Raw genomic sequence first — 17,232 nt, forward strand, 5'->3', positions numbered from 1 at the left:
CCTCTTTCTCTCCCTTTGAATATATATATATCTTCTTTGCTCCTTTTTTTTTTTTTCTCTCTTTTTCCCCTTTCTTTCCCCTTTTTTTTTTTTCCCTTTTATTATTTTTTATTTGTCCACTCTTCTTTATACTCTTTCTCCTCCTTTTTTTTTCCCACCTTATGCTTTATACTCTTTATACTCTATAATTCATTTCTTTTTATAGTCGTAGGTACCTCACTTTTTTTCCCCAAAAAATATTGACACCAGCAGCCTGTCAGAGTAGGGTCAATAAAATTAGTCCCAGCAGTATAGAGGAAAAAAAGGGGGAAAACAATGATCAGAAATACTGGACAAAATCTGAAGGCACAAAACGTAGTTAAATATATCTTGGACTTCATACAAGCCCCCTGAAGAGTCCTCCAGCAACTTTATCGATCTCCAGTCAGGGTTAGTTGGAGTCAGCAGCCATAAGGAGGTTAGTCACCACAACATCAAAGAGGAGACGTAACAAATCAAGGAAAAAGCTGAGAACACGAGGAGAGAGGCAGGTCATATACAATAACAAAAGGAGAGAGCAAGGAAAATCGGCAACAGTCCTAAGTATGATTCTTCACCTTGTCAGCTTCTCCAACAAACCATCAGGTAAGGGGAACACAGAGGTGTTACTCACTCTGACACCAAGAGGGGAGCAGCAGATCAGCAGGAACCGGAGGCGCACTCCACGGAAAAAAACTCCAGATAGCAAACTGTTCACAATGGCACGGAGGGTAAGAGAGGAGGAAGCGGCAGGAGCGGCAGAATCGGCAATAAGCTAAAAGCAGCCCCCGCATCCGAGCCCAGCAATCGGTAGCAGTAGAGTAGTAGGCTTAGACGAGAGGCAGTAGCGCTGTAGCGCAATAGCACTTAACACACGGTCATAGAGAGGGTCATAGAGAGGGTGCAGGGAGGGTTCGGCACGAGAACGCCAGCATGTTCAAAGCAGCGGGATAGCTGAGCCGTGGGGAGGCGGGGAGCGCGACGTCCACTACGTCATCACGTCATCACCCTCCGAGAGCAGACTACACTTAATCTTAGCCAAAAGGCTGAGAAGCTTGATGTTCCTGTTACTACAGTTGCACATATTATTCAGAAGTTTAAGGTCTACGGGACTATAGCCAATCTCCCTGGCTGCAAGAAGAAAATTTATGAAAAAAATTTAAAGTGATGGATAATACAAGTAGTAACTAAAGGGCCCAGAACAACTTCCAAAGACATTAGCACTGAACTCCAAGATCAAGGTACATCAGTGTCAGACGACTGAGAAGTAAACCACTGTTAAAAGCAAATCATAAAAAAGTGAGATTGGAATTTGCCAAAATGCATCTTGACAAGCCACAAAGGTTGAAAACTTCAAGGATGTTTAATGACATCAGAGGTGAAAAATTATCCTTACTACACCAGCAATATCCCCCTTTAGTAGAGGTTTTCTCAGACTAAAACAACACTCTTGGACCATCTATTAAAAAAATGAATATTCTGATAGTAGGGTTTTCTTAATCTTCAGCTCTGTGGTTCAAATCTACATTTCCAGGAGCCACTGATAAATCACTTCCAATACAAGTGGTTGTGACTCCAGCTGGGGCGACGGGTCACCTGTTATGGCCTCGATGACATCACCTTTATAGAGTATATTCAGTTCACTTCTGGACCACGTACATCATCTCCACTGGCGTCATTTCCTTTAATCCAGACCTAATGGGTTCAATATTATTCATAGAGTTTCTTTTAACCCTTTCACTTCCAGGGGTGTTTGGAGATTTAGGACCTCTGGTACTCCAGAGAGTTTTTCACAGTTTTGACACAGGCAAATTATACTTAAATTCCAAATTTAAAAAGTCTCAGCCTACATAGCCAGATATTTTCTGAAAGTAGACAAATTATCAAAATGTTACTCAGGACATTAGACACACATACAGTACACCTTCACAAATATGTAATTGGTATTGCTAGAGAAGTGATCTGTATATTTTACTTTAAAAATTGATTACAGACAAGACAGAGACAGTGTAAATTGGAAAATTTATTGAACAATAACATTCACATACAACTGTTTATGCTCACTGTATGGCCCTATGATATGCTCTACAATAGGGTATGTCCCTATATATTCTCCATCGTGTCTTTTTTATTATGTAATCATACAGATAAGAAAATTACTAAAAAATAAAACATGTTCTACCAGTAAGATGGCAACATTGTATCAGAATTTCCATCATGTCTTAAATGACATCAAATGGGATGACCTTTGCTCCCCCCCATCAGCTTTGATAACAGCAGGCAGGGAGTTAAACAGTGATCTATGCTGTGCAGCCAGGATGATGGACATGTATTACACCTGTGGTCCTACTCTTGTGGGCACAGCAGTAGTGCCAATGTGATCACAATGTCACAAAAGTTTAGTGCAGGTTTTTAGTAAATCTGTCTGTACAGTACATGACATTAATCCTCAAGGGGTTAAAAGGGGTTTTCAAAGACTTTAATATGGATAACCTATCCTCAGAATAGGTCATCAGTATCCGATTGTGGGGGTCCAACACCCGGGACCCCTACCGATCAGCTATTTGAAAAGGCACCGGAGCTCCTGTGAGCACCACGGACTTCTCTCAGCTCACCAAGCACAGTGCCATACATAGTATAGCGGCTGTGCTTGGAATTGAGTCTCAGCCCTATTCATTTCTATAGGGATGAGCTGTGCCTAGGCCATGTGACCGATGAATGTGGCATCACTGGCCTAGAAAAAGCTAAAAGAAGGCAGTGGCGCTACTGTGAGCACTGATGCCTTCTCCAACAGTTCATCAGTGGTTGTTCTGGCTGTTGGATCTCCATTGTTCAGGTACCGATGACCTATCCTGAGAATAGGTCATCTGTATTAAAGTCTCGTAAAACCCCATTAAGTTATAAATTAGAAGGCAGCAGATCCAACAAGGAAGCTCCACGTTTCCTACAATCTAAACATTAAAATAGCTTCTCCTCTGAGTGAGTTCTCTCATGTTTAGAAAGACTTGATTTGTGAATATAAGATTTCCCACATTTAGGACATGAAAATGGCTTCTCTCCTGTGTGAGCTCTTTGATGTGTAACAAGTAGCGATTTCACACTGAAACATTTCCCACATTCAGGACACATGAATGGCTTCTCCCCTGTGTGAGTTCTCTGATGTCTAACAAAATGTGATTTTAGAATAAAACATTTCCCACATTCTATGCATGAAAATGGCTTCTCCCCTGTGTGAATTCTCTGATGTCTAGCAAGACACGATTTCACACTATAAGACTTCCCACATTCTATGCATGAAAATGGCTTAACCCCTAAGTGATTTCTTAGATGGGTCACAAGATGTGTTTTCTGAGTAAAACATTTTTCACACTGCAGACATGAAAATGGCTTCTCCCCTGTGTGACTTCTAAGATGTTGTATAAGCAATGTTTTCATACCAAAATACTTACCACATTCAGTACACATAAATGGCTTCTCCCCTGTGTGAGATCGCTGATGTCTATAGAGGTCCGATTTCTGACTAAAACCTTTCCCACATTCTGAACATGAAAATAGCTTATTTCTTTCATGAGTTCTCTGATGATAAAGAAGAGTTGATTTCCGATTAAAGCATTTTCCACATTCTGAACATATAAATGACTTCTCGTCTAAGTGGATTTTGAGATGGCTCACAAGATGTGATTTCCGACTAAAACATTTCCCACATTCTGAACATGAATGCGGCTTCTCTCCTGTGTGAGTTCTATGATGTAAATAAAGTTGTGATTTCAGTCTAAAACGTTTCCCACATTCTGAACATGAATGCGGCTTCTCTCCTGTGTGACTACTCTGATGTTCAACTAGAATGGATTTTCTGGTAAAAGATTTTCCGCATTCTGAACATGAATAAGGCTTCTCTCCTGTGTGAGTCCTCTGATGTACAACTAGAATGGATTTCCTGGTAAAAGATTTCCCACATTCAGAGCATGAAAATGACCTTTTGTTTCTGTGATTTCTCTCATGCAAAGACAGATTACTATCCTTTTTTAACTGTTTCTCACAAGGAAATATTTTCCCATGTTTCTGTTTAGCTCTTTTTCTGCCAATCAGTGATTGATTAGATGAAGGTTTCTTGTGACCAGTGGTGCCGGTGGATAGATCTTCACTTTGAAAGATTGAGGGTACATTAGGAGTTATTGGATTAGTTTGCGTGGTATTGTTATCTTCTACTTCATGGTAGGAAGATAAATTGAAGTATCCATGGGAGCTGCTCAACCCGTCTTCATCTAGAAAAATAAACAAAATTTTCTTATTTTCCCAAAGCAAATTATTTTCTATTAATTAGTTAAGGTTTAATAAAAAAAAAAAAGTAAGCCAGGATCAGGAAACAAAGTAAATCGGAAATGTAATAACACAGGATAATGTACAATTTAGCAAGTAAATCACATTTACTTGTATAATGTTTTCAGGAGTTCTTAGTCTGAAAAAGTTCCCAGAATGTAATCCCTTGTAGAGATAGCAAAAGGTGTTTCTATCTAGACCATACAGTATAATACATCCCAATGTCAACAGACAACACAAGCTCCCCCAAAGTGTATAGGATAGATATCATGAATGGAAGAAAATTCGGCATCAACATGTACACACCACCTAAGTATATGACCACTGTATAGCCCTAACATATGCTCTATGTCACCCATATGCTTAACACACTTTTCACACTTTGGGGAAAATTATTAATGAATGAATACCAGGTTTTCACTTAATGTTTCACACCACAATTTAACCAGGGCCAATTAGATTGTGGCTGAGAGGGTCCACTGCTAGGATAAGCTAAAGCTTGTGTGATCGCCTACTGCAATTTCATGGGGCCTATGTCTTTTCTGGACATTACCTAGACCTACTCTTATACATGCTAAATTGCAAAACACATTTCTTTATTAAAGTGACTCTCTGGTTCAAGAAACAAATTTACATTAACTGGGAAATGAACAGAACACTTACATGGTGCCCTCCTTTTCAACTCTTTAGCTGCAGATCCATCAATTCCCACCCTGCTTCTCAGACTACATGATGCATACCACACATTTGGTAGCCCAAGACACTTCCTGTGGCCCTTGGATTGGCCAGTAGTGCTCACATGAACAGTGTTGACCAAACCAAGAGCAGGGCTGGACAAATAGGAAGTGGCTTGGGCTACTAATGCAGTATGAGAAGGAGTGCGGCCATCTTCAATGGCAGAAGAAGTTTCTGTGAATAAGCAAATCTGCAACTGAAAAGATGCAAAGCAGGGCACCATTTAAGTGTTCTCTTCTCTCCCAGTCAATGTGATTTTTTTCTTGAAGAAGAGGGTTGCGTTGATTTTGGGATTCTCCTTTTGTTGTACAAATATCCTATTAAGACAAACTGCAAGTCCTTACCTGTATGGACCCTTTCCTCCTATGGATATATCTGGCTAGTCAGTTCTCTGTTATAATCGGCCTCTCGCCACAATTACTATAAATTTTACCACAGTTATAAGGACATTTATTTTTATATGTTCTTTAAGAAACCTGACCTCAACATATACATTATATCTAAAAACAGGAAATATAATAAACAATATGGAATGATCTCTGTTATAAAATCATTATCCCATAAGAACAGAACAGGACAATCACTGAAGAGGAAAACTCAATTCCACAATGTACGTTTCTCCAACTAAAAGAAAGGAACCTTCATCATGGAAGCCCTAACACTTTCTTACATATAATCTGTTCAGTGCATTGAATATAAGGAATTTCACAAACCAATTAGGTAATTTTAAGAGACAGACTTCCAAGGTATGAGGACGCTAAAAATAAAAATAAAACTTTATTCTGCTAATTCATTAAAAAAGTTGGGTAGAACAAACTTCTATAAATACTATTATAGCATGTAGAAAGTGCACAAGGACAGTATGAGGTTAAACCCAGATCGCCTATCTGGGCAACTATAGCAATTTGCCACCCAATGCTGTCCTTATGATACTTAATATGAGGGTCTAGGTAGGAGATTACTATCCTTTCTTAGCTGCCACTCCTCAAATCTTTAGTGTAGCGTAGTTAATCTCCACTGCCTGTATTGTGAACACTGGGTACTATAATGTTACCCTTTGTATCCCTCACTATTAACTAAAGTGAAACAAAGTAACTGCCTATCGCATGCTGATTAAGTTTGCTGTAACTAGCTGACACCTGGCTCTGGCTCAACGCGTTTCTGGTTTATAATAAAACCTCATCAGGCGCCCACTCACATTCATACAGCTAGAATCTAATATTGTATGCAAACAGACATAAAAGCGTGCCTGCCACCTCGACATGTGGCGGCGCTTCAGGCACTATTGCGTCCGCCGAAACTCTGCAATTTAAATAATGTGGCGACATCAGCTCCCCCTTAACATCCATTAAGCCAGACAGTGGGTTCATCCTTATCAGCTATCTATCAACTGACAGGACTCAGCATCCTCAGATATTTCCCACTGACTAGACATAGGAGCTAAGTATCATTTCTTTCTTTATATATTTTCGGTATCCTTTGTTCGCCCTACAAACTAGGGTTTATCTATCACCCCCTGATGATCTGCCAGGTGCAGGTGAAAAGCGTTGGGGTCCTATAGCCATAGGATGGGGGCCTATAGCCATAGGTACGGGGACAGGGTATCTCTACCATCTGGGGATATCCCTGGGCTTAGGTTATTAGGGACATCCAGGGAGAGTCACTCTCCGTCCTCTAAATACCCCCTATTACCTGTCTGCAGATATAAATACCTAATTACCTATATGACTATAGGCTTATTCCTATAAAGTATTTTTTCATTATTTATTGTGGTATCCTATTCACAGTAGGAGTTAAAAAAAAGACTTCACCAATCCTTTGTTAGGTCATGATCACCATATGAGCAGCTTTCTGCTCCATTTACCCAATTACTTATAATAAAGGTATTGTTTTATGAGCACACTATATTCTTCCTTATACCCTGTTCTCCTACTGATGGAAAATTAACTACACGAATAAGCAGTATGTTCTGTAATCCTGACCAGTGAGAGGACGGCTTTGCTTCAGTATTTCCATAATGAAGTGTGAATGAAGTCAAATGGGGATGCCTCTTTGTTCTCCCCCCTCTATGCATCAATCAGCTTTGATAACAGCAGATAGAGGGTTAAACAGTGATCTATGTTGTTCAAGTAGGATAATGGCTGTGTATTACTACTATTGTGGGCATAATGGCAGTGTCCATGCTATCAGAATGCCACAATAGTTTAGTGCAGGTCTTCTGAGTACTCCTGTCTGTACCGTACTAATACAACACTGATCCTCAAGTCGTTAAGTTCTACATCAGAAAGCATGATAAATCAAGCAGATCCTACAATAAAGCTCCAAATCTGTCACATTTCCTACAATCTAAACATTAAACTGGCTTCTCCCCTGTGGAAGTTCTCTGATGCTGAATAAGTCCTGATTGACGTATAAAACATTTTCCACATTCTGAACATGAATATGATTTCTCCCCTAAGTGGATTCTTAGATAGATCATAAGATGTGATTTCAGACTAAAACACTTCACACATTCAGGACACATAAATGTCTTCTCTCCTGTGTGACTTCTCTGATGTCTATTAAGACACCATTTCAGAGTAAAACATTTCCCACAGTCTGAACATGAATATGGTTTCTCCCCTAAGTGGATTCTTAGATGGCTCACAAGATTTCTGACTAAAACTTCTCCCGCGTTCTGAACATGAATATGGCTTCTCTCCTGTGTGAGTTTTCTGATGTCTAACTAGAACCAATCAAGATTTATTGAAGCAATAGCAAGACAAGAAATATATAGTAAATAGGACATGTAGGAAAAAAGGATTATGTACAATTTCAGTATTTCACGTATTTGTATTAAAAAAAAAAGAAAGATCAAAAAGCTCAAAAGGAAATATCATGGTTTTCAGGAGTTTTGTCTGCAAAGGTCCCAGAATATAATTGCTTTGTCGAGATAACAGGTGTTTCTCTTCAGACCATACAGTATACTATTTCCTAATGAACAGGTCACAGAGCAGGCCCACAACAGTCTCCTCTGAATGTCAATCTGCCATCAACAGGTTGCCAAGAGGCTGCTGAACTGCTCATAACAAGATTGAGCAGCAGCTCAGGCAAGATCAAATAAGAAAAAAAAAATCTAGAGGATATGAAAGTATGAGTATCTGGTTTTAGTTAGTAGAAAATACATGTAATATATTAGCATTAGGGGTAACGGGGATGCAAAGTGCTCATGAATTATTTTCTCCCAAGCATCATGAATAGGGATGAGCGAATTGACTTCGGATGGAACATCCAAAGTCGATTCGCTCATCCATAATCATGAACATCACACTCAACTCATTAGCTATTTCTCTTCTTGTTTGGTCAGCTGCAGGTTGGATCCTACTAAATCTAGTAGCAGTAATTAATGACGATGAGGAGAACATTTCTCTGGACTTCAGGTCCTTTAACACGGACCGATGTTTCAGTCAATTATTGGGAATAAAGAAGCATTCACAATAATGACCATTAGCAGAGATGAAGCTGCATTTACATACAGATACATTGAGACAAGCGATGTCTACTTCGATAGCTTGTCTACAGAGAATCACGGTTTCTGGGCAGTAGATCCCAGCTTATACACAACCTGCTGTTAAGAAATGATACGTTTTGGTGACGGCTGACAGACATCATCACCCGAGGAGCAAGTATTTGTCCATTCATCGGGTATCTTTACACGACCAATTATTGTGAACAAGCGTTTCTACAAACTCTCATTCTGGAAAATTGCCCCTATGATCAGTCTGTACCAAAAATTTCCATTATTCAAGATTTCTGAAAGACTCTTACCTTTCACTGACATTGATACAGGGTTTTCTAAGCCGATCATTGTTCCTCCAGAAGTGTCCTGTAAGATTAAAGACATGAGAAATAAAGAAAACAGAACACAAGTTTATCTTATATCCAGGGGAAGGTCAAAAACCCCTAGAAGACCAGAACCAATCTGCTCTAAAAGGAGAAGGATCTCAAGTGGTGATCAGATATGATCAACATTCAGTCCAGTATTGTACACATCATATAAGGCATCAAATGACCTGATCCTATCCTGGAGTAGACGCTGTGCTCATCACCTCCAGTTAGATTATTAGATTAGATTATTGTCGTAGTTTTGACAGTAAAGAAATAAAGAAGTCTTTTATTGCAGCTGGAAATTCAACTGTATTTCCTACTAAAAGGGTTTATGCTATGTGTTAGGGGTGGGCGATATGGCCTAAAATCTATATTGCGATATAATTTTAAGCATGTGCGATATGCGATATATATTGCGATATATTGTTTTCTATATTGGGGGGGGGGGGTGTTTAAACTATTAGCCTCCTTAAGGGCTAGAACCCTTGTCATATTCACCCTAATAGAGCTCTATTAGGGTGAATAGGACTTTACACTCTCCCTGCTGCCCTGTGCTTTGTGCACACAACAGCAGGGAGCTGACCATGGCACCATCCTCTCACGTGCCCCCCAGTCTCTCATGTGCCCCCCCAGCCTCTGATCTGCTCCCCCCCAGCCTCTGATCTGCTCCCCCCCAGCCTCTGATCTGCTCCCCCCCAGCCTCTGATCTGCTCCCCCCCCCAGCCTCTGATCTGCTCCCCCCCCCAGCCTCTGATCTGCTCCCCCCCCCAGCCTCTGATCTGCTCCCCCCCCCAGCCTCTGATCTGCTCCCCCCCCCAGCCTCTGATCTGCTCCCCCCCCCAGCCTCTGATCTGCTCCCCCCCCCAGCCTCTGATCTGCTCCCCCCCCCAGCCTCTGATCTGCTCCCCCCCCCGCCTCTGATCTGCTCCCCCCCCCCGCCTCTGATCTGCTCCCCCCCCCCAGCCTCTGATCTGCTCCCCCCCCCCCAGCCTCTGATCTGCTCCCCCCCCAGCCTCTGATCTGCTCCCCCCCCCAGCCTCTGATCTGCTCCCCCTGGTAGCGCAAACCCACCCCCCCTCCCTCCCCAGTATTAATCATTGGTGGCAGTGGCCACAGGGTCCCCCTCCTCCCCGCCATCATTGGTGGCAGTGGGCAGTTCCAATCGGAGTCCCAGCAGTGTAATGCTGGGGCTCCGATCGGTTACCATGGCAGCCAGGAGTCACGCTACTGAAGCCCTGGCTGCCATGGTATGTTAGTGAGCAGCATTATACTCACGTGCGCCGTGGCCGCTCCTTCTCATAGGTCTGTGCGGCGCATTGCTAATGCTGTAAGCATTAGCAATGCGCCGCACAGACAGAAGAAGGAGCGCCCGGCGGCCACGGAGCACGTGAGTATAATGCTGCTCACTAACATACCATGGCAGCCAGGGCTTCAGTAGTGTGACTCCTGGCTGCCATAGTAACCGATCGGAGCCCCAGCATTACACTGCTGGGACTCCGATCGGAACTGCCCACTGCCACCAATGATGAGGGGGACCCTGTGGGATATGGCCGGCACATTCATTGGTGGCGCAGTGGCCACAGTCCCTCCCCTCCTCCTCCTACTCTGTCCTCATTGGTGTTCAGCGGCAGCCGCGCACAGTGGGGAGGGACTCCCTCCTTCTCCCTGCACTGTGCCGGCCGGCTCAGGAGAAAATGGTGCGCGCAGAGAGCACGATCATATCGCGGTCCGGCGATATGGCGAAAATCCATATTGTGGCCCAAATTTATATCGCATATCGCCCATCCCTACTATGTGTCAGGTTACACATGCATGGTTTCCCTTTTTATCCTGTGTGTTCTCTCTTCCCCCCGTCCTCTCTGTACAGTCTCCTTTCCTCCCTTCCTTTTCATTCTGGCTTCACCCTGCATCTCAGCCACATGTATCCTGTTAGCTGCTCTCAACATGATCTTTTGACTTATCCTTTTGTTCATCGGTGTATAATCTGCACAGTTTGGAATAAACTTCTTCACGATCTACAAGGTGTCGTTTGGATCAAGTCACGGTCAGACAATTCAGCTAAGATTGATGGTTACCGCTATCTCAGCACAACTGTAAGTTACAGAGATCACACTTTCAATGCTTAGTCAAAAAATCAGTGAAAGGATCTTAGAGGATCAGCCAAATATCTTTCAAAGGATCCTTGCTAGCTATGCATGTATAGTGAGATGTATATGGACACTGCAACATAGCAGCAGAGCACAGTGCAGGCCTGCATACCCCAGCCAGCAAGCAAATCTCAGCCTAGGATTCATCAGTTTTCAGCTCAGATTGATTGCAAGGACTGTTCATGCAACTGTTATATAATCAGCTTCTACACTGTCTGTATTGCCACATGCATTTCTACCTGCAAGTGAATCTAAGCTCTGGGCGCAAGCGAAAGTAACTTTGCAGCAGCCATTACTATACTATTCCCTTTTGCTCCTCTTCCCACTGGTTGCCTAGGAAACCTGATCCCCGGGCCAGAACATTGATACATTTCTATGCAAACACAATACCTTGTAATTTAACCCTCTGATTATCATCACAATGCAGCAGCAAGGCAATGTACAATCTGAGGAACCTAATACACAGCAAGACCCTGAACTTCCTTCAGATCAGGAGTTAGATCCTATAAGCCACATCAAACTAAAACGTTTAGTAAAACCAACTGGGAAAGTTCAACAGAACTATGAGGCTGACAAAGAGGAACCGCGGTGTAACACCAGTCACTCGTGGTCTAACACTGTTGGATGCATGTCAGCTCCGTCTCAACCAACTCATGAGGTATTGCACCTAGAGGGCGCTGGTAAGCAATTGAATGCCACTGATGAGAACTATCAAAGACTGTCTTAAAGCGGTACAACACAGAAGATTCCTTACAAGAATTAAAGGAATTGAATGAGCTCAATCTTGCAAGAGACAATTTAGTAATACAAACAAAGACAAAGGCAGAAGTAAAAATTGCACATCTCCATGAATCCAGATCCCATCTCTCCACAACTTCTAAGCGCTCCACAAGATCGTCTAAATCCTTATGATAAACATCTTCTACCCTCAGCCAACAACTCATCAAAGCCCGCGCTGATGCAGAAGCTTCTAAAATCCAGGCAGCCCTCGCCCAAGAGAAAGCAGAGATTGCTAGTAACTGGCCTATGGGACTATTCCAAGTAACGATGGCAAAGTACGGAAAACAGAAGTTAAAGTAATGAAAGAAGGTTCTGCAAGACACTACTTCAGACCCATACACAAGCTGGTACTGCTTCTGTCTAAACAGGAAGATGAACTCCTCCCACCGACCTGATGGAGAGAGAGGTTAGGCTACTTTCACACTAGCAATCGGGGCTCCGCTTGTGAGTTCCATTTGAAGGCTCTCACAAGCGGCCCCGAAAGCATCCGTACAGCCCCAATGCATTCTGAGTGGATGCGGATCCGCTCAAAATGCCTCAGTTTGGCAGCGTTTGGCCTCCGTTCCGCTCAGCAGGCGGACACCCGAACGCAGCTTGCAGCATTCGGGTGTCCGCCTGGCCGTGCGGAGCCAAACGCATCCGTCCTGACTTACAATGCATGTCAATGGGGACGGATCTGTTTGACGTTGACACAATATGGGGCAATTGCAAACGGATCCGTCCCCCATTGATTTTCAATGTAAAGTCAGGAGTCCCTATTAATATACCATCGGATCTGAGTTTTCTCCAATCCGATGGTATATTTTAACTTGAAGCGTCCCCATCACCATGGGAACGCCTCTATGTTAGAATATACCATCGGATTTGAGTTAGATCGTGAAACTCAGATCCGACAGTATATTCTAACACAAAGGCGTTCCCATAGTGATGGGAACGCTTCAAGTTAGAATATACTGAACTGTGTAATAACTGCCCCCTGCTGCCTGGCAGCATCCGATCTCTTACAGGGGGCTGTGATTCGCACAATTAACCCCCTGGGGAGCGAGGGAGGGGGGCCACACTGGCCACCAATGAATATAATACTGGGGAGGGAGGGGGGCCGCACTGGCCACCAATGAATATAATACTGGGGAGCAAGGGAGGGGGGCCGCACTGGCCACTAATGAATATATTACTGGGGAGCAAGGGAGGGGGGCCGCACTGGCCACTAATGAATATAATACTGGGGAGCAAGGGAGGGGGGCCGCACTGGCCAATACTGGGGAGCAAGGGAGGGGGGCCGCACTGGCCACCAATGAATATAATACTGGGGAGGGAGGGGGGGGGCCGCACTGGCCACCAATGAATTTAAAACTGGGGAGGGTGGGGGTCTGCCCCCTGCTGCCTGGCAGCACCTGATCTCTTACAGGGGGCTATGATACGCACAATTAACCCCTCAGGTGCAGCACCTGAGGGGTTACTTGTGCGGATCACAGCCCCTTGTAAGAGATCGGGTGCTGCCAGGCAGCAGGGGGCAGTCATGTACACAGTTCTTTTAGTATATTCTAACATGGGAACGCCTCTGTGTTAGACTATACTGTCGGATCTGAGTTTTCACGAAGTGAAAAATCAGATCTGAAAAAAACAGTTATGCAGACGGATCCGTTCTGAACGGATACCATCGTTTGCATTATAGGAGCGGATCCGTCTGTGCAGATACCAGATGGATCCGCTCCGAACGCAAGTGTGAAAGTAGCCCAAGAAGGACTGGTGCATGTTGCTGCCTTCCCCTCTGAAGATGGACTCACAGATTTATCTTCCTCCTAACGCTGTCAACACTTTAAAGAGTACATCTACAAGTATTGTAGCAATGTTTTCCTTGTTGATGTTTTTTTGTTGTTCTTTTTCGTTTAGCAGCTGTTCCAGAAGAAGAAACATCTATTATACAGGTCCTTCCAAAAAAATTAGCATATTGTGATAAAGTTCATTATTTTCTGTAATGTACTGATAAACATTAGACTTTCATATATTTTAGATTCATTACACACCAACTGAAGTAGTTCAAGCCTTTTATTGTTTTAATATTGATGATTTTGGCATACAGCTCATGAAAACCCAAAATTCCTATCTAAAAAAATTAGCATATCATGAAAAGGTTCTCTAAACGAGCTATTAACCGAATCATCTGAATCAACTAATTAACTCTAAACACCTGCAAAAGATTCCTGAGGCTTTTAAAAACTCCCAGCCTGGTTCATTACTCAAAACCGCAATCATGGGTAAGACTGCCGACCTGACTGCTGTCCAGAAGGCCATCATTGACCCCTCAAGCAAGAGGGTAAGACACAGAAAGAAATTTCTGAACGAATAGGCTGTTCCCAGAGTGCTGTATCAAGGCACCTCAGTGGGAAGTCTGTGGGAAGGAAAAAGTGTGGCAGAAAACGCTGCACAACGAGAAGAGGTGACCGGACCCTGAGGAAGATTGTGGAGAAGGACCGATTCCAGACCTTGGGGGATCTGCGGAAGCAGTGGACTGAGTCTGGAGTAGAAACATCCAGAGCCACCGTGTACAGGCGTGTGCAGGAAATGGGCTACAGGTGCCGCATTCCCCAGAAACAGCGGCAGAAGCGCCTGACCTGGGCTACAGAGAAGCAGCACTGGACTGTTGCTCAGTGGTCCAAAGTACTTTTTTCGGATGAAAGCAAATTTTGCATTTCATTCGGAAATCCAGGTGCCAGAGTCTGGAAGAAGACTGGGGAGAGGGAAATGCCAAAATGCCTGAAGTCCAGTGTCAAGTACCCACAGTCAGTGATGGTCTGGGGTGCCATGTCAGCTGCTGGTCCACTGTGTTTTATCAAGGGCAGGGTCAATGCAGCCGCTATCAGGAGATTTTGGAGCACTTCATGCTTCCATCTGCTGAAAAGCTTTATGGAGATGAAGATTTCATTTTTCGGCACGACCTGGCACCTGCTCACAGTGCCAACACCACTGGTAAATGGTTTACTGACCATGGTATTACTGTGCTCAATTGGCCTGCCAACTCTCCTGACCTGAACCCCATAGAGAATCTGTGGGATATTGGGAAGAGAAAGTTGAGAGACGCAAGACCCAACACTCTGGATGAGCTTAAGGCCGCTATCGAAGCATCCTGGGCCTCCATAACACCTCAGCAGTGCCACAGGCTGATGGCCTCCATACCACGCCGCATTGAAGCCTCCTGGGCCTCCATAACACCTCAGCAGTGCCACAGCCTGATTGCCTCCATGCCACGCCGCAGTGAAGCATCCTGGGCCTCCATAACACCTCAGCAGTGCCACAGGCTGATGGCCTCCATGCCACGCCGCATTGAAGCATCCTGGGCCTCCATAACACCTCAGCAGTGCCACAGGCTGATTGCCTCCATGCCACGCCGCAGTGAAGCATCCTGGGCCTCCATAACACCTCAGCAGTGCCACAGGCTGATTGCCTCCGTGCCACGCCGCATTGAAGCAGTCATTTCTGCAAAAGGATTCCCGACCAAGTATTGAGTGCAGAACTGAACATAATTATTTGAAGGTTGACTTTTTTTGCATTAAAAACACTTTTCTTTTATTGGTCGGATGAAATATGCTAATTTTTTTAGATAGGAATTTTGGGTTTTCATGAGCTGTGGCCAAAATCATCAATATTAAAACAATAAAAGGCTTGAACTACTTCAGTTGTGTGTAATGAATCTAAAATATATGAAAGTCTAATGTTTATCAGCACATTACAGAAAATAATGAACTTTATCACAATATGCTAATTTTTTTTAGAAGGACCTGTATATGGACTTGAACTAAAGTTTATTATTGTTATTAGAAATCATAGATTTTGGTGGGGAGTGTCAGGTTACACATGCATGGTTTGTCTTTTTATCCTGTGTGTTCTCTCTTCCCCTTGTGCCGTCCTCTCTGTACAGTCTCCTTTCCTTTTCATTCTGGCTTCACCCTGCATCTCAGCCACATGTATCCTGTTAGCTGCTCTCAACATGATCTTTTGAGTCCTATCCATTTGTTTATCGGTGTCTGATCTGCACAGTTTGGAATAAACTTCCTCACGATCTACAAGGTGTCATTTGGATCGAGTCACTGTCAGACAATTCAGCTAAGATTGATGGTTACCGCTATCTCAGCACAACTGTAAGTTACAGAGATCACACTTTCAATGCTTAGACGGGAGAGGCAGAACACCATGACTGATGTATAAATTAAAATAAGAGATCATATTATACATGACAGCCCTGTACCTCACGTGGATCCAGAGATCTCCCCAATCATTGCTCTAATTGCTCTGCTAGATTTGTTTCAGGCTGGCAACACAGGGAACATGTCCTTTCTCAGGGGTCATGTCCTTTTTGCTGTAGCTCTTTCCCTGTAACTGTCCCACCTTCTAACAGAAGATATGTCTGGTGACAGTTGAAAATCTAAACTGAGCACATGCGACCACCTCAATGAGGTGAACGGAGAAATAAGGAATAGAACAAACAGCAGGTGGCGCTATACAGATAGCTTGTATTGAAGAACTCACTGACGATACCACATTATTAATTACATGCGATTCCAAAATTATTCAGATCCACGTGCTGGTTCTAAAAATCTAGAATATTTTTTGTGACCCAATCCCTTTATGCTCTTGCCCTTTGTGGTGATCCAAATCTTGAATAGCCTGCACTAATATAAAAAAAAAAAAAATCATCAAGATTATGTAACTAATTAGTAAGTCAATGGGGTCATTTACTAAAGTCCGGCCTCCTAAACATTTGTCACATCTATGTCATCCATGGCCAAGAAACTAAAAGGCCAGTAGTTGGAGTAGATTGCAGTTTTCTGGCATAAATTACTGTAATGTGTCCGGCCCTGGTGGACTGACCTCTATTTTGAAAAGTGGATATAGCAGCGAGAATATTAAAAAGTTGTCAGATTTTTGAGCAAAGGGCATTTAAAAAAAATCTGATTTAAAGACTTCATAAAGGACCTAAAATGACTCTTTTTTTAACTCATGTCAGTATTCTTCCTTAGATGCTTTTAGTCTATGATTGTGCTGTTATTTTATCATTTACATCTCTACAGCAAAACTTTCCTTTATCTACCTTGACTCTCAATTACCAAATGGATATCCAAACCTTAATACAATCTTATATGAATCCAGAAATCATGTGTGGCCAATAAGAAGTAGAAGAGCGGACAGTATACTCCACTGCTGCTGGGGGAGGTCAGTAGACGGAGAGTACAGTATACTCCACTGCTGCTGGAGGAGGTCAGTACATGGAGAGTACAGTATACTCCACTGCTGGGGGAGGTCAGTAGATGGAGCGTACAGTATACTCCACTGCTGCTGGGGGAGGTCAGTAGATGGAGAGTACAGT

General features: G+C 43.3%; 1 protein-coding gene across 1 annotated transcript in view; it reads right to left on the reverse strand.

Annotated features, from left to right (window-relative positions):
* Nucleotides 1-2,721: 2,721 nt before the first annotated feature.
* LOC122934762 (gastrula zinc finger protein XlCGF57.1-like) overlaps nucleotides 2,722-17,232 on the reverse strand; it is a 956,305-nt gene continuing 941,794 nt past the window's right edge. The window contains exons 6-7 of the mRNA XM_044290454.1: nucleotides 8,881-8,938; nucleotides 2,722-4,283 (exon numbers count right to left, since the gene is read on the reverse strand). Coding sequence (XP_044146389.1) covers nucleotides 2,977-4,283; nucleotides 8,881-8,938 — 1,365 coding nt within the window. The 3' untranslated portion in view covers nucleotides 2,722-2,976. The remainder of the gene's footprint in view (nucleotides 4,284-8,880; nucleotides 8,939-17,232) is intronic.

This window comes from Bufo gargarizans, chromosome 4 (assembly GCF_014858855.1).
Source record: "Bufo gargarizans isolate SCDJY-AF-19 chromosome 4, ASM1485885v1, whole genome shotgun sequence".
Lineage (NCBI taxonomy): Eukaryota > Metazoa > Chordata > Amphibia > Anura > Bufonidae > Bufo > Bufo gargarizans.